Genomic DNA, 23,517 nt, shown 5'->3' on the forward strand with positions numbered 1-23,517 from the left:
TCTGTGCATATGTGTGTGTGTGTGTGACACAAGCAGTGCCAACTGCAGCGCGGACTCATAACCCTGATAAAAAAGCAGCTTATCGTCACACTGAGACTGTTGGGAAACGTAGCCTGTTTCCCGCAGATTACGTTCATAGACAGGAAACCTAGACGGACACGACATTCCAACCAGTCTGTGCATACGCACACACAGGCCTACCTTGTAACCCACCATCTCGGGTTAATCACTTTACGTCTGAATTATAAACTTAAATCATTTTTTAATGCTTAATCATCTCTTGTTTTGAGTCAAACCACGTGTGTGAAACATCTCAGAAATGCTGGCTAATTTGGAAAAACTTTCCATCGCAATCACCCTTATACACAACATAAAGATAAATCTATAGCCCTTTAGACACAGGCTAATTGTTCATGGCAAACTGGGGAGGCATTTATGCTGAGAAAAGCAAAATGACAAAGGAAAGAATGAAAGCTAATCAAATAAGCCCACTTAACTTGCCCAACCAAACCAGTCCACGTGTCAATCTCTCTGTCTGGGACGCATCGTCTGTGATTGTGCACGTACTGCGTGTTGATTTGCTTGTGTGAAAAAAGGTCCCGTACATTTGCCCGTGACCGCAGTAAAACAGTCTTTCTCTCTTTACCGCATCAAAGCAAGTGGCTCCGTGTTCCCTTGTGAACCACAAGTGGGCGCAACAATTTTAGCATAATTAAGTGCGTACATCAAAAAGACACAAAGTTGAAGTTTTCACTATTCATTTCGGTTATGGAAACTGCATTTGACACAGGCGGTAAAGTGCGTCCAGTAAGGGTTGTCTCCTGACACCAAATCATAAATGAAAATGTATAAACTCTAACTGCAGCTCGTCTCAGATGGTCAACTCATCTTTTGTTTCTAAGCACATCAATAATATTAAAAATAATAATAATAACAATAACCATCAAGATCGGCCTATAAAATAAATAGTCGGTGCTGTAGTACCGTTGCTTAAGTCATCAAGCTTTTAGATGATTGGTCCTTTTTATAGTGTAAACCAGAGACATTTGGTGTAGGGCAGGCCTATACAATGTGCAAACTAGCAAAAACATATATATATATATATATATATATATATATATATATATATATATATATACACTAACTGGGCCAGATTTACAATGTACTGTGCAATGCAGTCTAATTTTTGTTTAGAAGAAACAGATTCAAGACATGTGAGAACTAAACACCAACAATAGTATTTTCTCTAAACTGCATCGGACAGAATGCATCAGCAAAGAACATGCAGATACGCTTCAGTCTGAAGGATTTTTGTCATTCGACCGCCCTCTGCTGTTCATCAAGAAAACTGCAGTCTGACTGTTGGCATGCTGCGCCGTGCCCACGTTTACGCTTCTATTATGATGAGACGAACCAGGAACTTCCTGCATCGGTCTGTTAATGTTAATGTTAAACACCACGTACTGTAAATATTCAAGTTATGCGAGATTTTCCTGACCACATGATATGACATGCACCCAAGCGAACGTTAAAACCTGGTCTTTCCTGTTAATCAAAAGAGCTCAATTACAATTAATGTCATCGCCATGGCACGCAGACGGAAGTGTTACACAGTCAAACCACGTCAGTTTTCTCTGGGCAGCACCTCAATATGTGAATTAAATTAATGTATTTTTAAATCTCTTCTTATAAATAGAGTTTAGTGACCTCCTCACTAACAACACAAATCTGGCTGAAAGTGCAACAAAGTCATTTTCTATATATAGGCTACACTCTAAAAAATGCTGGGTTGTTTTAACCCAATTTTGGGTCAAATATGGACAAACCCAGCCATTGGGTTACATTTTTTAATTGCATTTTTGATCCAACGTTTGGGTTTGTCCATATTTGACCCAAAATTGGGTTAAAACAAGTGTATGCTATATATATATTAGAGTGTAGGCTATATATATATATATATTAGATAGCATGGAATAGCCTTCCCAACTTGCCGACAGAGTCTGTGTTGTTCCACTCAATGTTAATGGCTTCAAACAGTTAATTCGTGAGAGATTTAAAACTGTCTCAGTTCATTTGAGCGTAACGTGAGACCAAATATTCACTATAAGGTTTAAATTTTGGACTCTGAGTAGGCCAAAACATGAGCCTGATGGAATTGTTCTCAAGACACTTTTTGGTTGTCTTTGCAATTTGAGAAGGAGCATTGTCTTGTCAAAAAAAAAAAAAACAAAAAAAAAAAACTAATAGGCTAATTCCTCTTAAGCAAGTTATTCTGCAATATTCTCCTGTACACCAAACATGACTTGTCACAGTGAAGTAGCTCACTAATACCAGCAGCTAAAAAGCCTCCTCAGACAATGACTACTCTTCCTCCATGTAATCTGTCACCATCACAACAACGAACAAAAGAAGGCGAGGCAGATCCAAGCTTCCTCAGTAGAATATAGAAACCCTTTGAGTTTGCACAATAACAATGCGAGACTTCTAATGAAGCCTCATGGGAGAGGCTCACATCCGCACACGTCATCTGAAACAGGCATTTTACACTCATTTAATATTTACAAAAGCTAACATTTCCTCATCTTTCTGTATCCTGACCGGAGCATAATTCTAATTTGACTAGAGTGTGTTTGTGATCATGGGTGTAGCCTTTACTAAACAAGAAATAGTTAATATTTACCAATAACAAAATGAACGGCACTTGCCTCGTTAAATATTTATATGGTTTATACAGTCACAGAAACTTTTATGTGTTGTAGGATATTATACATTTTTGGAAATATACTGTTATATATCCCAAACATTTACAAATATACTATTTTCAACTGAAATTATAGTTGTGTCCTTTTGTCTACTTCCTATTCTGAACAGTTTCCCCTGTCTAATCAGCTGGAAAACAACAGCTTGCTGCCTGCTTAATATATCTTCAGTGAACCTTTATTATCAAATATGTGTTACAGAGTTCTCCCGTTACATAGTTCACTGCGATTCATAAAGAAAAGCGCATGGGTGGGGATAGATAAGCAACAGCCGGTAATTATGGGCCTCACGTAAGACTCTCTTTACTTTTTGTAAACGACAGCTGCAAATGTTGCTTACCGTATGCAAATTGTCAAAACAAACATTTTCATTCCAGCCACATACACATGCATTCTCTTTAGGCGATACAACCTAGTTGTGCACAAATGATGCACTCTACTAACTAGTGTATTCATTTTATAAGGTTATTTTCAAACGTTCCAACGTTTTTTTTTTTAAGTGCACTTTTTTCTTTTTTCAGTGCGAACACACTACTCGCATTATAGTGCATAAGTAATAGTGCATAAGTACACAAAAAATTGGACACACCTACTGTAATAATAAATGAATACAAAAAGAAACAACAACTGGGAGAGAACACATAGTAGATACTATTTTTCTAATGTTTGGGAGTGGCAAGTACATTCAGGTAACAGTTAAAAGGGCAGAGCTCTTACATATGTATAGCTTTTAGTGAAAGTGATAGTCATTTTCGTAGTAATGACACATAACATCAAATATTAATCTTCAGTTATACAATAAGAATGTTGTGCAAGAGGCTGGCAGTAGTGCAAGCTTAGTTATCAGCTTTTGTCTTCATGCAGGAAATGACCACGTGTGATCATGAAACTATATTAATTATAATAATACATGAATATTAATAAAATATAATATAATAATCACAGAAATATCCAGGAAGCTACAGCCTAGCCGGCGAGTCCATATTAAAGTTTTACAAAGATAACAATATTTACAGCAATTATGGTATTTTAGCGATAATTATGGTTACCATGGTTAACAAAAACCGTAAGTAAGGAGATCTAGCCTAGCAGTCAGTATGTTTAAATGTGTTTAGGATAAAACTGTTTAATATAAGTCACCATTTAACGTTGCTCACCCTAGTGGCAGGATGTTAGAGACTGACAGCGCCTGTTACTATTCTCATCTCTTTTTTCTTCTTCGGATGAAACTGAATGGTGACTGAGATGTCATTCTGCCTGACATGACATCTAAATTTGTTTTCCACCGAACAGTTAACCTCATAAGCGTTTGGAACAGCATAAAGTTGAGTAAATATGACAGATTTTCATTTTTAATGTGAATTATCCGTATATACCGTCGCATGTAGAGACGATACTTCACATTACCTGACCGGTTATGCCTGTAATGATGGCCACTTTCCTCTTCGTCCTGCTGCCTCCGTTCACATCACCGCTGGTCGACGCTGCTGGACACTCAGCCATGTTCTGGATCTGGTTTCGGTTCGGACTGAGTCTGTGGGGTTTGGTTCCACTTTGCGCGATCGTTTATAAGGTACGGATGCAAACACATCCGAAACTCCTGCACTCCTTGAGCGACACATCAGGAACCTGCACTCAGCAGCCAATCACAGACCAGAGAGCCAGTGACGTACCCACCACAGAATAAAGAGGAGACAAATCCTGTTTGCTTAGGGCGTACATGTATCACAGCGTCCTCTAAAGGACTCGATGTTCAGGAGGAATTAAACAAACCACTTTTTACTTTATCTCTTCATTATAATTATAATAACACGATAATACACACACACATTTCGCAGTCTGGTCAAGCTGGTCTGTTGGCTGGGTTTACGTCGTTATATAATGCATCAGCCGTAGATCGTGACCTGAGGGTTACAAGTCAGGCCCCGACTACCCTGTGTACATATAAAGAAGAGGAAGGAATGAGCAAAAACAATCCATTTTTTTAAATATTTTTTTTTAATTTAGATACTATTTAAAGTTATAAGGCACATACAGAACATAAGGCACTTACAACAATATACATGACCTAATATACTAAATATTATTAATATATTGAAATGTTTTTATTTTTCCTGCTAGTTTATGAGCTATTGTATTTTAGCCTTCGTCAATCCAGTCCTCACATAGGCTATCCAGAAAGCGAAATCAAACATAAAAATAAATAAATCTTTTCTCGTTTATGATTAAAAATTTGACTTTCTCTAACACATCAAAAAGTGATACTAGTGGTTTTTCAGCTTTCACTCATAATGCTAGTGTTATCTAAAAACTTCTACTTCTATTAGCTACCGAACAGTAAAGTATATCCCATTCACTATAATGGGAAAGCTTTTCAAGTAAACATCAGACAGGGTGATCAAAGCTAAACATTATTTATGTATACAACATCTTCATATGTAGAACCACACACAAAACATCGGTAGGTAGTGTTGTTTTTTCATTTGCCTTCATGGAAGGTGAGATGTTTACTACAAAGAGAGGGAGTGAGGCAGTCTTGGATCCAGTGTCCCAGTCTCAAATTTCAATCTTAAAAAAAAGTCAGACAAAAAAAACCCCCAAAACAATAAAGTCTGAGATCATTAGCTTGAGGCATTAGCTAAGCATTCAAAGCTCATGGGATTCTAACGATTCGTTTTGTACAATACATTTGCCCTAGAGGAAACCCTCTAATGATAGAATAAAATGTGGTAAGCGAGAGGTGCATTTGGGGCATGGCTATTTGTATCAGATAACGGTACATGCACACAGAAAAACTCCAAACTCGGTCACTTAGACCTCCTGAAAAGCAGAATAGACATAATGTTTCATTTGCAGGATTACATTAAGGTATCTAGACTTTCAAGTGTAAAATACAGTACGGTAGTTCCTGTGCGAATTTCAGTCAAACCAAAATTTCAATGCCCTCACAAATATCACGTGATTGAAATGTTACCATAAACCTGTGACATACAGAATATTACCATGATAAGACTCAGTACATTTGTGCATATAGAGTATAGATGATAGATGATGATTTCTCTTTTGCACTTTTAGCCATAAACATCCTTCTTCCAGTCCTGTCCTATTATAAAGTGCACATGCGAGACCACATCAGTCACTGTAGTATTAACTATCTGTAGTAAATTTTTAATAAGACAACAGCTAAAAGACAGTTAAACCCACTTAGACCGAGACTGGAGCACAGGGCCAGTTTGTCATGGAACCATAAATGGTTACCATTTTACAAATGATGAAATATTTTTGTAACACAAGAGGAGAGCAGTATTTTTAATGTGTTGAATGCTGTTTTAGTTTGAGGTTGAGGTAAGCAGGTAACATACATGTACAGTACAGTATGCGACTGTAGTATTAAAGAGATGTTGTGTAGTTGTTCAGGTACAACAGTATTGGTCCAGTTTGTCACCACGGCACCAGGAGAGCCAATGATCATTTCTGCAGAAAACATGAAAATTAATTATATGTTATAATTATAAATATAAATGAATGTTACCCCCAAGTGAAGTTAATCATATGAGACAGTCGATGACATTCAAAGTGCAACCAACTGAGTTTTATCATTTATTGTTATCGGCTAATTGTTAAAGTCAAAATGAAAGGGAAGTAGAAACAGATATTTTTTCCATATTGTGAAATCAATGTGTAATGGATTATCGAAAAAAAAAATGTAGGACTTGTTACATCCATCGGTTGTTGATTGGATTTTAAGATGTGGTGTGCTCAAAAGTTGTTGGTTTGCAAGGGTGAGTCTGCAGACTTATGATTGTAAAATTCCTGCATACGTCACCAGAAGTCGTTTTTACCAGAAGGTCCAGTCATGACATTTGATTAAACATTACAAGGTCAAATCATTTTATTTTTTTTATTATTAAATGGATGCACAGATTAACTGTTCTCAATAATATCTATAATGCATTTAGAAAACAGATGGAGTGAATATTTTATTTCACGTCGACATCTCTTACCCGTTTAGCCCTCTGGAGGAGGGGCATGTGAAGAGTGACACTTGTTTTTCTGTGAGAAAAACACATTCATTAATTATCTTAATTTGCATTTATTCACTAATGCAGTAATTTAGCCAAAAACTCAAAAGCTGTTATTAACCTTATGGTGAAGACGGAAGTGAAGCGCTCTGTCTGAAAGCCATGGGTGTTTCAGGGACTGGGATGCACTCATTCTCCAACTGCACGAAAAAAGAAATATGCATCAAAACACAAACATACTGGTAACTGGTTAAGCCAATTTGTGGGGACACACAAACCTTTTGCTCTTCACAAGCAGGCGTGTGATAAAGTCTTTGGCCTCCTCGGAGATGTCGGCAAACTCTGCCTCTTCAAAACTCCACTGACAAGCCAGGATATTATTTAGCGTCTCATTATCGTCCTCACCCAGGAACGGAGACAAGCCACTGAGCCTAGAAACACAAACATAAGTATGTTTTCACAAAACGTCCTCCTTTTGTATAATTATGATTGTTCATTGATGTCTATGGTCCAGACTCACAGCATGTAAGTGATGACACCTAAACTCCACATATCGGTTGGGAATGAGACAAATTCATAGTTGATGACTTCAGGAGCCAGGAACTCAGGAGTACCAAAGTTCACCCTCAACTTTTCCCTGGGTTTATATCTGAAAGGAAGATGAAGAACAAATCGGTGTGAGAAAAACAGTAGATTCATGAAGATACAAATTAAGAAATACAAATACAAATACTTACCTCCTTGCAAGCCCAAAGTCGATTATCTTGACCTTGTTTGTTTCTCGACTCACACAGAGAATGTTTTCAGGCTATTGAAACAGTCAAATGTATTCAGACTTCTTGTTGTTCTTATGCAGCTGTTTTAATTACATATTATTTAAAATAATGTGTTTGGTACCTTTAGGTCAAGGTGTAATATGTACATCTTGTGCATATATTGAAGCCCTTCACTGATTTGCCTGATGAACAGCACTGTGTCCAACTCGGTCAGCTTATAGTTCTCATCTATGATCCGGTCGAACAGCTCTCCACCATCAACACTAGGCGGTACACAAGGTACACAATACGCATTAGCAACACATTCTGAAGTGGTTAGAAAGAAACCATGAATGAGATTTAGTTAGTGAGAGAGGCTGTCTGGTATGTGAGACAGAGATGTATGTGTGTTTGTGAATGTAACTTACTACTCCATCACTAGAATGATTTCATGTCGAGATTCAAAGGCGGCGTAGAGCTGGATCAGATTGGCGTGATTCAACTGGTTCATCACTTCAATCTCACACTTTACTACCTCCTGACAACACAAACATGTCAAATCAAATCTGTGATTCATCGCTACACAGTTATAAGCAGCGGTTCTCACTCTTGTTCATGGACCAGTGTTGTTAACTAAATCTCAAACTACTAAAAATAATTTCTGTTAATTTAAATCATGCTGAAATAACATCAAATATAAATATTAGATTAAAATGTCAAATTTAGAAATCTTGCCTTAGCAACTAACTAAAATAAAGCGACATTAAACAATTAAATATAAATAAAAGCACAAAACAAATGCTATAAAAGTACAGGTGAAACTCGAAAAATTTGAATATCGGGCAAGAGTTCATTTATTTCAGTAATTCAACTTAAAAGGTGAAACTAATATATTATATAGACTCATTAGGCAAAGTGAGATTTTTCAAGCCTTTATTTGTTATCATTTTGATGATTATGGCTTACAGCTTATGAAAACCTTTTCACAATAATATTCTAATTTTGAATTTGGGGTTGTCATAAGTTGTAACCCATAATCATCTAAATTATAACAAATAAAGGCTTGAAAAAAATGAAGTGAAAATCTTGAAAATCTCACTTTGCATGTAATGAGTCTATATATTATATTAGTTTCACCTTTTAAGTTGAATTACTGAAATAAATGAACTTTCGAGTTTTTCGAGTTTCACCTGTAAATGACTGAGTCCACCCGCACACAGTGTCATTATCACCATCAAGTGGTCCACAAGTTGATTGGGCTGATTAAAACTAAAACTTAACTAAAAAATCAGAACCACCACCTTAAAGTCATAGTACTGATGTCTTAAAATGGACACAGGTATTTACCTTCTCTTTCTGACTCCTGGCTTTGATGATCTTGGCTGCTAATATGAGGCCAGAAGATTTTTCTTCACATTTGTGCACCATCCCAAAGCGTCCTCTATTACAATCAAAATAAGACAAAAATTAAATAAAAATTAAAAACACACATTTAATGCACAAACAGACCCCATTGTCTAAATTCCCATATTCTTTGTAAGGCCGCAGATGAAATTCCCTAAATATCCGTTCTCTAGCTATTCACTTTCAGCAAGGTCTAAAAATAATGTTGCACGTTGTAAGACTGAAAAAAACTGTTAGGCGGATCGGATGACAGAAAGCCTGGACTGAGAAACTACTCCTCGAGGAAACAAAGGACTCTCCTGAGAACTAACATTTGAACACTCTCTTGCATAAGTCACAATGCCATCCGAGACGCACAACACCGAGCAGTTCATGCCTCGCCCTTACTAACTCCTCATCACCCATCTCTTCTCTCCTCATGCTGGGATAACCGGAAATTCACCCACAAATCTATATGGTTTAATGTGAACAATTATCATACAACACTATTCATGTTTGGTATCATTTGAAATGTCTCAGTGCGAGTGAGTCTCATCCCCACAGAAGTAAACCAAAAAGCTAATAAAGGTTTTAAGAGTTTAGAGATACAGAGGAGGGTGGGTCTTTTATGCAAATGCAATCCTTTCCTCAAAAGGGGGAAACTCTGGAGACCGTGATTGATGTAAATTCCTATTGTTAGCACATGTTTCGTGAAAGAGGTTTCTGTCTTGGGCTGATTATTTAAAGAGATGTTTCAAGAGGCTCAGCGTGATTTGTAATGAGATCAACCTGTAAAAAAAAAAAAGTATTTTCATCTTTTGTTAAACGGCCGGCGCAGACCTCAAAGCGACAGATTCCTAATGAACGGGTAAAATATAAAGTAGAATAATCAAATGTGTAGCTAAACTATTATATAAATGACCAATAACCAATTGGCATTCCAACCTAAATTTGAGGTGATAAAATGGAGTCAGATAAAAGTTTAATTGTAACTAAATTACTTTGCCACGCTGAAAAGATATACAGTAAAGCACAGAAACCACACACACACACACACACACACACACACACACACACACACACACACAAACACACAGACACAGACACACACACCCCACACACACACGTCTGTCATTTTCATCCCCTTGTGTATCGTGTGTCCTGTAAGCTTTTAAAATGCTTAGGAATCTTATGCCATCACAGGCATCCAGCTTTAAAAATTCCTCTGATGCTAACCAGCCTATCGTAATATGATGTGAGATTAATATCTTCTGTAACTCACCCCCCGAGAACTTCCTCTTTATTGATAGTGTAGTAGCTGGTAATCTGGTGGGTTTTGGGTGTCACAAAACGGTACTCAAATGGTGCAGGTGGGGGAGGGGAAGAATCTGTGGAAAAGATTATAATACAGTATGTAACTAGAAAAGGGAAATGTATCTGCATTATTTTCAGACCTACACCAATGTTCTTACCAATGACATATTCGTCAATTTCTGACTCTGCATCTTTCCTCTCCTCTCCAGTCCCCGCCTCCAGTCTCTCTGGTCCCGCCTCTGCAGCCTCCTCTTCCTCCTTTAATTCCTTATCCTCTTCCTCTGACGCCTCCTCCACTCTGCTTTTTTTAAGGTCATCTGTCAGAGTCTCGTCAGCAACATGCCTCTTAGTGCTGGAAGTTATTTCCAGATTCTCCTCACAACTACACGAGTGTAATATATATAAATTAAAAGATAATATAAAATAAAAGAGGGGTATCAAATATAAAATACATCTTTTTTTACATCATAATTTATAATGTGTAAAGAAATATATTTTGATTGAAATTTTAAACATTTTAATGGAATATGTTTATTTTGGAATATCTGATTTTTATTTTTTATTTTTACTGACACTATGCTTCAAAAGTTTGGGGTCATTAAGATTTGTATTATTCAGCAAAGACATTTATAAAGTTACGAAAGTTTTTTTTTTTTTCTTCAAATAAATGTTCTTTTGAACTTTCTATTCATCAAATAATCTTGAAAAATATTAAGCAGTTTTCAACATTGCTAATAATAATAAATGTTTCTTGAGCCGCATATCAGCACATTAGAATGATTTCTGAAGGATAATGTGACATTGAAGATTGAAAATGATCCGTTGCTGTCACATTCATTTACAATATTACAATTTAAAGTAGTTGTTTGCTACTTTAATATAACATTTCACAATGTTACAGTTTTTATTGTATTTTTGATCAAATAAATGCAGCCTTGCATATGAGACTTTTTCTCAAAAAAACATGAAACAAATATTAACCCCAAGATTTTGAATAGGTGTATTTATTTACACTGAATCAATGTAATTTTATTTATTCTTAGCACATTATTTGTTTTGTAATATAAAATGAAAATTTGCAGGGTTTAATACTTCTGATATTTGAAAGTCATATACTGAACAAAATATTGAGGATGTACTGTACCTGTCTGGTGTGCTTTCATCAGTCTGGCCAGATGAACTTGGAGCAGCTAGTTGCCTCTCCTCTGATAACCATAATTCCTCCTCTTTCTTTGACCTCTCCTCTTCCTCTTTTTTATCCTCTTCTTTTATCGGCAATAATTCAGCAACGATTTCTTGCTCTCTTGCCTCGTCTTCCACTGCAGCCTCATCCTTTCTATCATTGTAGCGGTCTTCTTTTTGCTCCAGGTGTGCAACCGTGCCAGCTGCTGTCTCTGTTGTGCTTTGAGAACGCTGATTCTGTTGATTGAGCTTTTGCACTTCTTCAAAACCAGCCTGCACCAAGTCTGAAAAAAAAAAAGCCTAGAAAGTTAGTAGCCTACATACAAGGATGAAAATAATTGAAGAAAATAGTGACCCAAAATAGCACAGAGTCTTAAACATTTCTTGATTTTTAAGTCAAACATTTATTTGTTTTAAATCTGACAAAATTTCAGGTTCAAATTAGATTTTGAATCCTAGATTGTCAATGTGATTTCTATTTTTTGAACCTCACTGTATGTTTTTTCTCACCTGATGCTTCCAGTGGTTTCTTTCTCTTCTGGGTTTTTAGCCCCTTTGGGTACACTTTAGATTTCTCCTTCCCATCATTTTCTCTAAACTAGAGAGAGAGAGAAACAACAGGAGAGAAAGAAATAAGAGTGACTTTACACAAGTTTAAGTCTATGGTCACAAGATTATCATTTATTAACACACCTTTAAATAAAAAGCACCTGCTTTCAAGCTATTCATTCAGTGACATGTATTTTCGCTCAAATGCTCTGCTAATGTGTAATGAACCTGATATTTCTGATCACACACAATCATCTGCTGTGAGTGTCATTGAGCTGCGAATCACTCATCATGTCATCAGTCAATCTGTTTTATAAATGGCTCAAACCAATGACAAGGACAATGAAACTGATAACTCATGCTCTAGAAAACCCCCTGAAGCTCATTTGGAAAATAAATACAGAACATTTAATGTATATGCATCCAACTTAACATTTACGTCACATAAAAGATGACAAACACACAACATGAAAAGCAAATGTGTCAAATTCTCAAGTCAAATATACGGAGAAAAAAAAAAGTCTTCTCTTGTACACTGTAAAAGAAAAGGTTGCTACCTTAATTTTTTAAGTACAATCAACTTGAAAGGTTAAGTCATTTTAACTTCTTAAATTACTTACAAATTTAATCTTGTATATAACTTATAAAAACATCAGAAAACTGCTTAACTTATTTTGATGAGTTAAAGCAATGTAAAAACATATGTTGTCATAACTTATTGATCATGTAATTTTTAGTATACACAAGTCTTTTATGTAAGACCCTCTTTTTGTTTGTTTTTTGTTAACAAAATTGTGTTTTTGTTAGTTTCTTTGACTTATTCAATTCTACTTTTCAATGTAGTTCAACTTGGCATGACAATTAGAGTATTGCCAAATAATTTTAAGGTTAAGTGTGTATAAAATATTAATTCTTTCACTGTAGTTTATGAGTGTTTTCCTCAGTACTTCAGGAATACGTACCTAAATGAGTGCTTTTAAACATTTTAAACACTAAATTGGTGCATAAAACATTTAAACTCACCCTGCTGCTGGATTTTGAGTGTGTGTTTTTCAAGAGATCAGCCAATCTCGAGTGTTTCAACACTTCAGCAATGAAACTGACAACCTGTTGAATGCCGCTAACCAGTCGCTCCAAAGCATCAAGTCGCTGATCCTGTTGTTCCTCCTTCTCTCGAACAGTTTCTATGACGGCACGCGTGTCACACAACATCTGCTCAACGCTCCGTCCACCGGATCTTCCTTGATCTTCACCGATGGCATCCAATCGTCTTAAAGACGCTTCCTGCAAGGCGAGGAGTTTGTCCATCTTATCACTCAGATCATTGACTTGTCCTTCAATATGTACAAGAGCAGAAGATGAGGAGGATTTTGATGAAGGCTGGTCAGAAAGTGGTGAAGATAGACGTTTGTTTGAGGTAGAAAGCGAGGCTCTTCTCGTTGTGGCTCTTCCGCAGCGTTTCTGACCATGAAGTGGTTTGGGGTCATAAACCCGAGCAAGAGACTTCACAAGATTAGAACTCATGATGAAACGCGTTAAGCTTTTAAACTAATAGAAGTTTAACTTGTTCTCTTCACGTCTTCTTGACAATGCTTTCCAACCTACAGATCATTGGTTCCCCTTTTCATTCTCTCTTGTTATGCATCTGTCTGGTGTCTAGCTTCAAAACCGATGCTTTTTATAGAGATCCACATGCTTCTGCCTATTGGCCGGTGTGCGAGTGGTCAGTGTTATCATCTGGAGGAGGGTCTGCTGTGTACGATTAGAGTGTGAACCCTAGAGCCATGTGCGCAGACACAGAAACCAGAGCGGGTGCGAGAATAAAGCTTGATGGACTCAATGAGTGACGTATCAACACCACTGACAGAACTTTTAAATGAAGAGACTGTTAAACCAGTAGATTTCCCCTGTCTGTGTCCATATGTTACTTGCGTAACCCTGATTCATTCGTTCCAGGCTAGAGAACACAATGAGCCGAGTGAAAGTGTCTGATTGAACAAGAGCAGGTGCGCACGGCTGAGTCTACTGAAGAACAGGGACAGAATAGCTGCTGAGACACTGAAATGGCTCAGAGGTCAATTTTCAACGTGGTTCCACTGTTGTATTGTTCAGAGAAGCTCTATAAAGATACTGAATTTGAACTGCATGTGAAAAATGCTAATATTATCCCGGATAAGAATGCAATATGATACAGTACCTTACAGCCAGTCTTTTAAAAGGAAAGAAAATGAGTTGACAGAAATTCACTGAAATGGTTGCCACAATGTTTTCTACAGTCATGCAATATCAGGGAGTTTTAAAACTGTGATTTGATTTCCAGTGACGTAAAAAGTCATTGAAATTACTACAGTCATACAGTCATTACATAGCCTATTTCATTTGTTATTTATTTGTTCTAGTATAAATAAATAATAAATCAGCTCAAAATATTTAACAGACAAGCAATTACTCCTTGCAAGTGTAATATTTATAATGTTTTTAGCCTTTATTAAGAAATCATCAAAAACTGGGAAAGTCATGGAAATGTCTACAATGAATATAAATAGCTCAAAATATTTAATTGGCTATAAATTATTCTTCGCAAATGTAATATCTAAAAAAAAATTTTTTTTTAAATCCCATAGATTTCTGAAAAGTTGTGGAAGTTCATGGAATAATAATAATAATTTTCCGGTAACACTTTACAATAAGGTTCATTAGTTAACATTAGTTAACTACATTAGTTAACATTAACAAATAATGAACTGCACTTATACAGCATTTATTCATCTTTGTTAATGTTAATTTCAACATTTACTAATACTTTATTAAAATCTGGTTAACATGAGTTAATGCACTGTGAACTAACATGAACTAACAATGAACAGCTTTATTCATATTAACTAACATTAACAAAGATTAATAAATACTGTAACAAATGTATTGCTCATTGTTAGTTCATGTTAGTTAATACATTAACTAATGTTTAATAAATTAACCTTATTGTAAAGTGTTACCAATTTTCCTTTTAAATCCTTCCACTACCCCTCCAGCTCACATGCAAGACCTTTTACGCAATCTTTCATCCTGTCAGCAGTGAACTAAACTTTTCACAACACCTTACTGTTAGCAATATAGAAGAATCTGATCCTATACATTCTTTTAGTCACCCGTTGGAATATGAATTTAATAAAGAATCAGCTAAAATCCCAGATTCACACAAGTAAGAGAATGACAGTAAACGGAGACAATCCTCAAACACACACAAACAGGTGCTACAGTATACTTTCCCCATACACAGATAGATATAGTCCCGCTAAATGGCCTTTTCACACGCCACACTGAAACCCGATAGCTTGTATAAAAACAGCCACGCGGAGGGACCGATACATTCAATACAATAATCTTATTTTAGCCCGGATCGTTATGCGTCACACTGTAGCCTATGTGATAGGCCAAGTCATTACAAGCAAGCAGTTGATTGCTTGGAGCAGTAATGGTTTGTTTTCTGATTGGCTGATGTATTTATAGCCGCTGAACATTCAGTAATCTCGGGAGGATTGGAGGCACCTTTGGAATGGGAACTTGATAATGTGAAGTGAGCCCCACCATTCTGACAACAAGAGCTTATAAAAGGAGACTAAGTGCTCACATTCCTTTGTGTGTTGGGGTGTTTTTGTGTATGTAGTCTACATGCCTGACTGTGTATTTGTGATTTAATTACATATTACAAAACCATCTAGACTCAATGTGTCATTTATGAATGTTTATAGGCTATCGGAATGCTATAGAGATGCATTGCATTGCATAAAACACATGTCAGCGAGGACAGAGAGACGGTCACTTACTCGTGACCTTTATCCACTGGCTCTCTAAAAAGTCAAAGGTTTGAAAAAATTACGATTTTTTAAAATGTTTTTGAAAGAAGTATATGTTCAATAAGGCTGCATTTATTTTATTAAAATACAGTAAAAAACATTAATATTGTGAAATGTTATAACAATTTAAAATAACTGTTTTCCATTTGAATATATTTAAAATGTAATTTATTCCTGTAATGGCAATTTCATTTCAAAATAAAAAACAGCATTTATTTGAAAAAGGATAATTTCTTAACATTATGTCATTACTGTAACTTTTGATCAATTTAATGCATCCTTGTGGAATAAAAGTATTATTTATTTATATTTTATTTAGTCATTTAATTTAAACCTTCCTTACCCAAAACTTTTGAAACGTAATGTATCATAGTGTTTGCTGCTCAATATTTGTGTGGAAACTGTTCAACACTAATAATAATAAGAAAATCTTCTTGAGCACCAAATCAACATATCAGAATGATTTCTGAAGGATCATGTGACATACATGAATTCAGCTTTACCATCACAGGAATAAATTATATTTTCAAATGTTCTATTTAAATTCTAATTATATGATAAAATATTACTGTTGTTTTTTTGAATAAATCCTGGTATCATGAGCATAGGAGAATTCTTTCAAAAATATTTTAAAAACCGTCTAAATTATTCCTTAACTTTTGACCAGTAGTGTAGCACTCATGTTGGAAAGAGGCTGATAAATAAACATAGAAAGTTAACAAGATGGAATAGAATGTAATAGCATTGCATGCGTTACATAATGGTGGAATATGATATGACGGCCCTGAAGAGATGATCACAAGATGGGCACAGAGCTGGGGATTATATAGCATGTAGAATATGTGTAGAATGACAAACAGAGGACACACAGAGAGACATAATTTGTACTTCAGCAGCTGCAGACTGATTGTATAAACTCTCTGACAGTCACAGCAGATGACACATAACTTCAGTGCTGCAAAAAATGGCCTTAGGACATCAGAGAAACACACTCAGATCTTTAAAAACACATTATCATATAATATGAGAAGTGGATTTTTCGCACCCTGACATATTTGTAATCAAACTTTTGAGGTTAATGAAAAGCTTGAAAACACTGTTGAATATATATAACTGATATATTTTTTAAATTATATTCCAACTCAAGTGTATGCTAAAAACAAAACAAAATAATAAACTCCGTCAGGTTTAATAATAAGAGTATCATCAAAAGTTTATTGTATGTACATTTTTGTCAGTAAATTGTAAATAAAAATAAATAAATATCTGATTCAGTCACATTTCATATTGATTTTAAATCTTAAATTTCAAAGTTCTTGACAGTTGATCTGATCCACCACAAGGGGGCAGATACTTTATAACATACTGTATGACAGAAATCTACTTTGTGGGAACCTAATAGAAACATTAAGGATGCCTATTAAATGTCAATTCATGTTTTTTTTTTTTTAAGTAACTTAATATCAGCGCAGTGTTTTTCTGTCGTTGTGAGACAAGCCTGCCCTAGAAAAAAACAGTCTGAAGGTGATGACAGCCCATAAAGTCAGACTGCTGCTGAATACCTCTTTAACTACCTGAAGAGACTGAGTGTCAATCACCTCTTTAATGCCTCAAAACTAATCCCCTTATAAATGTGTTAGATGTGTCATGATGGCACAAGCATGTGGAAATGTGTCCACTGGCCAAAGAATGTGCATATGCGAGTGAGAGAGAACAAATGTACAGGTGCACTAGTAACGGTACACCAACACTGCACACCTTTCTACAAACTAAGCAGAGAGGTTTAAAACGGATTTGTGTGTGCATATATGTGCACATGTATGCATCCACAAGAGTGTGTTACTGGGTCTCATACATTGTCAATGTATGCATATATATATAGAAAGAGCATGCACAGGAGGCTATTTCAGGGTGGGAGGTAACAAAATGCCCCCCATCCCCTGATGGATTTCATCCTCTCTCTCCTCCCTCCCTTTCCCTTCAAACTTGCCATCCCAGGAAGGTCACCGAGTATACCCCCTCCCCGTGTTCCTCAGTATACGTGCTTGGCACTGCATGTGTGTGTGCACTGTGCACGTTGACGTGAGGGAGTCCCAGGGAAACACTGATGAACTCACTTCAGGTGACGACAACAGCTTGCCTGCATGCATTAAATGGATAGTTCACCCAAAAATGAAAAGTGAGTAAATGATGATAGAATTAAGATTTTTGGGTGAACTATCCCTTTAACAGATCATCCCACAGCCCCTCCTGACTACATTTCAAGATAAAAGTATCTGCCAAATGCATAAATGTAAATGTAAATGTAGAATGCACTGCATCTAAATATCCTTACAGATAGGCCTACTACGATTTTTATTTTTACAAGCAAAACTGCTTAAATATTAAGTTTTATTCTGTTTTAGTGATCATATATTCACTTATTTGTCAGTACATTTTCTAAAGTGTTAAAGGCACGTTCGCACCATGAGCAATAACTAAAGCTTGTGCTGCAGTTTTGTCATCTGCCGCTTTAAATGGTCAAGCTCTTAAAGCAGAATGGATTCTGATTGGCTGTCAACTTTTTTATTTCTCATCAGCAGGAAAAAAATTAATCGCTCTGCATGTTATTTCAACGATATTGTATCTGAGTGCCATTATCGTTATGTGGACTCCACTTTTCTTTTTTATCTAGAATGATTTTCATCTTTATCGTTATCTTTATAATTATCGTTATTGGTGTGAATGAGTCGTAATGTTTAAAAAAATGCCAGTGGGCTAAGAAAACTTATATACAATAAAAAAAAAACATTGATTAATATAAAATTCTTTTAAGCAACTAAACCATGGCCAGTATTATCAGAAGATGGACAGCTAATGACTAAAAATAACACTTGGTTCCCTTTCGATGTGCACCTGGCCACCTGCACAGAGAAATGGCTTATCAGCCCGCCAAAATGGATGGGGCCCACTTCCTATTTAAATTGCATTTAAAGTCATTTTGAGTCCGATTTTTTCTCCTTCAGCGTGAAGATCATCTCCTCGCTGACTCCAAAGATGACAACACAGAGGCCTCTACTCGCCGTCGAAGCAAGCCTCTGCAGCGGATCAATGGCGGCTCGCAGCTCGCTGACTTTCCGGCGAAAGGACAAAAGAGCAAATTTTCTAACTAAAAGAGCAGTGACGTTTGATGCTAAATGTTTGAGCTCACAGAGTGCATGATTTGCCTGGGACGCGCCCATAGCGTGGCTGCACTCACTGAGACCAGCTGCTCGCACTGGAGAACAAGAACGGCACTGACAGCACTGCAGCTGAGAACAGCACTGACAACTGGACTATTTGAAGCCTTTTTGGCCAGGCAGAAGTGGACCTCTTTGCATAAAGTAAAAAAAAAAAAACACTACCCGATATTCTTATTGAGGGAAGAGGATGCATTGGCCCACAGATGGTAGCACAGCTCCCTCAGGTCATCAGCCGAATTAGGTGTGACAGAAGCTCAGTTTTACTCATGGCACCACTCTGGCAGAACCAGCCGTGGTTTCCGGGTATAGTTCAGCTGCTGTCAGCAGCACCATGGCCAATCCCGCTAAGGAAGGATCTGCTAAGGAAGGACACAACCTGGTGGTCGGATTTCTCAGAGGGGCCAGGAGGCTGAATCCGCCTTGCCCCAACAAGGTCCCTTCCTGGGACCTGTCCATTGTCCTGAGGGTGCTCCGGGGCCCTCTGTTAGAGCCGCTCACGACAGCCGACCTTCTGCCTCTCTCGCTAAAGACCACCCTTCTTCTGGCTCTGGCATCGGTCAAGCGAATTGGTCACCTGCTTGCTCTTTCAGTGGATGCTTCCTGCTTCGAGTGCCCAACGACAGCAAAGTTGTCCTTAAACCCAGACAAGGCTATGTGCCCACATCCACGCCCTTTAAGGCACAAGTCATTTCACTCTCTGCTCTCCCCTCCGAGGTGTACATCGAGCACTTTAGCCAATTCTGCCAAACAGAGCAACTTCGGCGGCCGCTCTAAAGGGCTGCCAGTCATGAAGCAGAGACTGTCTCACTGGATAGTGGACGCGATAGCACTAGCTTACCAGTCATTGGACTTGCAGTGCCCTATTGGAGTTAGGGCCCATTCCACCAGGGGAATGGCTTCCTCTTGGGCTTGGTCTAGTCTAGTGGAATCTCTATAGCAGATATCTGTGCGGTGGCCGGCTGGTCCTCGCCATCCACCTTTGCTCTATGACCTTGAGGTCCCTGCCCTTCAGGCACAGGTCCTTTCTGCCTAATCCGCCGCCACCTTCATGGGTTTCTTTAGGAGGCATCATACCCACAGGCTTCAGTACCAAACCCGTGCCTGCCGTATTGTAGACATTCTAGGTCCTTGATTCTAGTATCGCAGCAGTTTGCAGTGCGTTCCCCATATGTGTCAAAACATTGACGCAATGCAAGTGAACCGTATCAAAAGGGAATGCTCTGGTTACATAATGTCACCTCGGTTCCCTGAGTTAACGGGAACGAGCATTGCGTAGCTTGCCGTGCTACTGAGCATCTGCGCAAGTCGACACTAGTACTACAGTCTAAAAATTCTGTCTCAAAGGGTTAGGTTTTTTGTCTGTGGAAGTGCACAGACGTGAACCAATCAGACTTTAATATTCAGAGAAATATTTTTCCCCTATGTGCCAAAACTTCCATGCAGTGCTTGTTCCCGTTCTCTCAGGGAACCAAGGATATGTTAGTAACCAGAGCATTTTGTGTCATTTTAAAGAAAAACTTTAAATTAAGTTTTATGTTATGAATGCAATAACATTATAAAAGTGCTAAAAACCTCCATTCATAGACTTCGAGACCATACTGCACAGTGCTAAAATTAAAAATGTACAACAAATCTTATTTTATATTAGTCAAGGGTTCAAGTATTTTACATCAAGAGTGATAATCTTTATTCTTTTCTTGTCTCAATAAGATAATAATAAATAAATGTACAAAAATAATAAATGTGTGCAGAACTGTATGAGCAAATTTAAGATTTATGTATTTTGAATTACATATAAAATTACACAGTTAAAACATAAACTAATAAACGTAATGTGATGAATCATTCATCCATAAATAAAACAGGCAAGAAATATTCTACCCCTTTCATTTATGCGTGTTTATTTTATGTTAAAACTGTGTAATCCAAATGGATGAAAATTTTATATGCGATTCAAATACACAAATCTTAAATTTACTCCTAAATACTTTTTGAGTGCAAGATGCCAGACACATTTCTCAATATGCATATAGCCACATGCTGCCACCTGACACTCAACTAACAAGGTTTGCAGTCTTTCACAATGCAGAGATGTCAATAAGAAACTCTCTCCCTCCTCACCTCCTTAGGCACCTCTAAATCAGACCCGAAGACAAGACTTAAGACCGAATTTTGACATTAGCACACACTGTTCTAAACCATGGGACAGGTTATGTCAGGAGTAACACCTTTTTTGTCTTTTCTTAACACGTCAATGCTTAGTTTTACTTTTTTGTGGAAAATCTTTGATTTATAAAATGTATTTTTGTGTGTTGTGAGTAACAATTTTTGAAAGGCCAGATTAGTGCGGTAGAGAGATTAACTTTAAACTTACATTTTAAACTTTACCACATACTGTATATAGTACACTTTGGTGTCCCATGACTTTAAGCATTAAAGGCACAAATCCCATGTTTACTTTAGATTATTAGATATTAGACATTACATATGTTTATCTTAAAATATCAAAACTCAAAATAACTATTTCAGGGGTTCTTAACTATGGCCCTCGAGGTCCAGTTTCCTGCAGAGTTTAGCTCCAACCCTAATCAAACACACCTGAACAAGCTAAATAAGGTCTTCAGCATTAATATTACAGGCTGCATTATGCTGCGTTCACACCATGTCGTAATGACCGTTGTCTCGAGATGACAACACGTGAAGTTCTATTTAGAGCTGTTCACGTCCTCGGACTCGGAATATGGCAGCACTATCAATGACCAAAATGAATCTGTAGCAGTCAGGTGGTACAAGTTTTTGAAAACGATACCGTTACCGTCTCAGTGTAAACTACAAAAATGCATATTTGTGCCACCAAAAAACTGTGACACCAAGCCTATGCGTATGACGTGTTCAGTGAGTCTATAGTGTTTCTTTACAAACTGACATTGCAAACTATAGGCCTATAGCGTGTGAGAAAGGGGATCATTTTGACAACTTTGTCGACCTGTACGCGAAAAAAGAAAAGGAAAAACTTCCATTTTTAGTACATCGTTGTTGTGTAAACGTACCCTTAGACACACTTGCAAACTTCCCTAATGACTTCTCCTTGGGGGAATTCTCACCGCCATTTTGAAGTGCGTTGAACTTTATCAAGTGGACGAGAGATGTTACAGACCCTTGACCCCTCTATTTTGGCAGAGGGAGCAAGTCTACTCATATGTACACTTTAGACAGATCCATAGACCACAATGCAACACGATTGTGACGTCACAACAGCAACTCGCTGTTGGTCGCACGGTCGCACCACATGTGATCAAGGGCTTTGAGTTTTCCATTTTAACCCATTGCAAGGGTGTGGGAGTGAACGAGATGAAGGGAAGTTAGCGAGAGAAGGGCATAAAAAAAGTTTTAATGAAGACTTGAATAAAAAACGCAACCCTAGAAAGTTGCAGGTAGGTGAGTTTAATCACGGCTGGATTTAGAGGGTCCCTAAGTTACATTTGCAAAGAGTATGATGAGTAAAAAAAAGTTCATATTTTCACTCCCTTTACTAATTTTTTTTCTACAAATTGTAAATAGCAAACAACTAGCATGGCTACCAGTAATACGTCATGGTTATAATTACCTCATGTATGAAAGCAACACTAATGTTTGTTGTTGAGACACATGTTGTTCCAAATGCCACTTGGGAGCAGGGCAGATAATTGAAATTACAACGGTGTCAAAAACGAACACGAGAGAACGAAGACAGTGGATCACAGTACAACTTTACACCTTTTACATGTACTCTCTTCTACATTTCACTTTTCACTATTAACTGTGCAGTTTGGTCATTTCTTTGTTTTTCAAAATATTACTATCGTTGTGTTTACTCAGTGGTTTATTAATTGATTTATTAAGGTTGGATAATCTATACTTTAAAACTCAGGTTAAATGTAGAAATGTCTTTTGGGGATTCTTGGGTTCATACAACGTTGCAAACGTTCATACAACGTTTGCATGTTTTACAAGTCTAGTGTCCTGTCCACTTGTTCTACAAGTCCTGTGCATTATAATCAGTATCAGCAAAACTGGCTGCTCTGTGAAAAAGTACAAAGATAATCAATTTCAAATCAAAATAAAATTGACACATTTACTTCTATAACCCAGAGGAGTCTTTTAAATGGACACATCAATCATATTTGATTTAGCGTTAAGATCTATTTCTTCTGTGCATGTTCATCCATTTACGGCAGGTGTTTTCAACCACAACCCCCCAGCCAGACTCTCAGATAACCCAGGATCTCTAACCCTAACCCCCAGTCTAAAAATTAGATTTTCTGTCATACTCACTGTAATACTAATATATATTCATATATATACAGTACCAGTCAAAAGTTTGGAAACATTACTATTTTTAATGTTTTTAAAATCTCTAATGCTCATCAAGCCTGCATTTATTTGATCAAAAAACAGAAGGAAAAAAACATTAATATTGTGAAATATTATTACAA

The 23,517-nt window shown here is 37.0% G+C and overlaps 2 protein-coding genes across 7 annotated transcripts in view; both read right to left on the reverse strand.

Moving 5' to 3' along the window:
• The window catches only part of gmds (GDP-mannose 4,6-dehydratase), a 62,690-nt gene extending 58,220 nt beyond the window's left edge, over positions 1-4,470 (reverse strand). Inside the window, exon 1 of one of the 2 annotated variants that reach the window (XM_079584690.1) lies at positions 4,167-4,470. In XM_079584690.1, the coding sequence (XP_079440816.1) occupies positions 4,167-4,262 (96 nt within the window). In that variant the 5' untranslated portion in view covers positions 4,263-4,470. The remainder of the gene's footprint in view (positions 1-4,166) is intronic. The other variant, XM_079584689.1, reaches the window with a different exon arrangement.
• Positions 4,471-4,759: 289 nt separating this feature from the next.
• The window catches only part of mylk4b (myosin light chain kinase family, member 4b), a 29,091-nt gene continuing 10,333 nt past the window's right edge, over positions 4,760-23,517 (reverse strand). For 4 of the 5 annotated variants that reach the window (XM_079584698.1, XM_079584699.1, XM_079584697.1 and 1 more), the window contains 13 exons: positions 11,926-12,013; positions 11,378-11,699; positions 10,392-10,615; positions 10,202-10,307; positions 8,884-8,977; positions 7,965-8,074; positions 7,679-7,820; positions 7,519-7,589; positions 7,302-7,430; positions 7,060-7,212; positions 6,903-6,981; positions 6,764-6,812; positions 4,760-6,233 (listed from right to left, as the gene is read on the reverse strand). In XM_079584698.1, the coding sequence (XP_079440824.1) occupies positions 6,768-6,812; positions 6,903-6,981; positions 7,060-7,212; positions 7,302-7,430; positions 7,519-7,589; positions 7,679-7,820; positions 7,965-8,074; positions 8,884-8,977; positions 10,202-10,307; positions 10,392-10,615; positions 11,378-11,699; positions 11,926-12,013 (1,563 nt within the window). In that variant the 3' untranslated portion in view covers positions 4,760-6,233; positions 6,764-6,767. Of the gene's footprint in view, positions 6,234-6,763; positions 6,813-6,902; positions 6,982-7,059; positions 7,213-7,301; positions 7,431-7,518; positions 7,590-7,678; positions 7,821-7,964; positions 8,075-8,883; positions 8,978-10,201; positions 10,308-10,391; positions 10,616-11,377; positions 11,700-11,925; positions 12,014-12,987; positions 13,681-23,517 lie in introns of those variants that run through there. The other variant, XM_079584695.1, reaches the window with a different exon arrangement.

The sequence above is a fragment of the Phoxinus phoxinus genome (assembly GCF_949152265.1).
Source record: "Phoxinus phoxinus genome assembly, chromosome: 16".
NCBI lineage: Eukaryota > Metazoa > Chordata > Actinopteri > Cypriniformes > Leuciscidae > Phoxinus > Phoxinus phoxinus.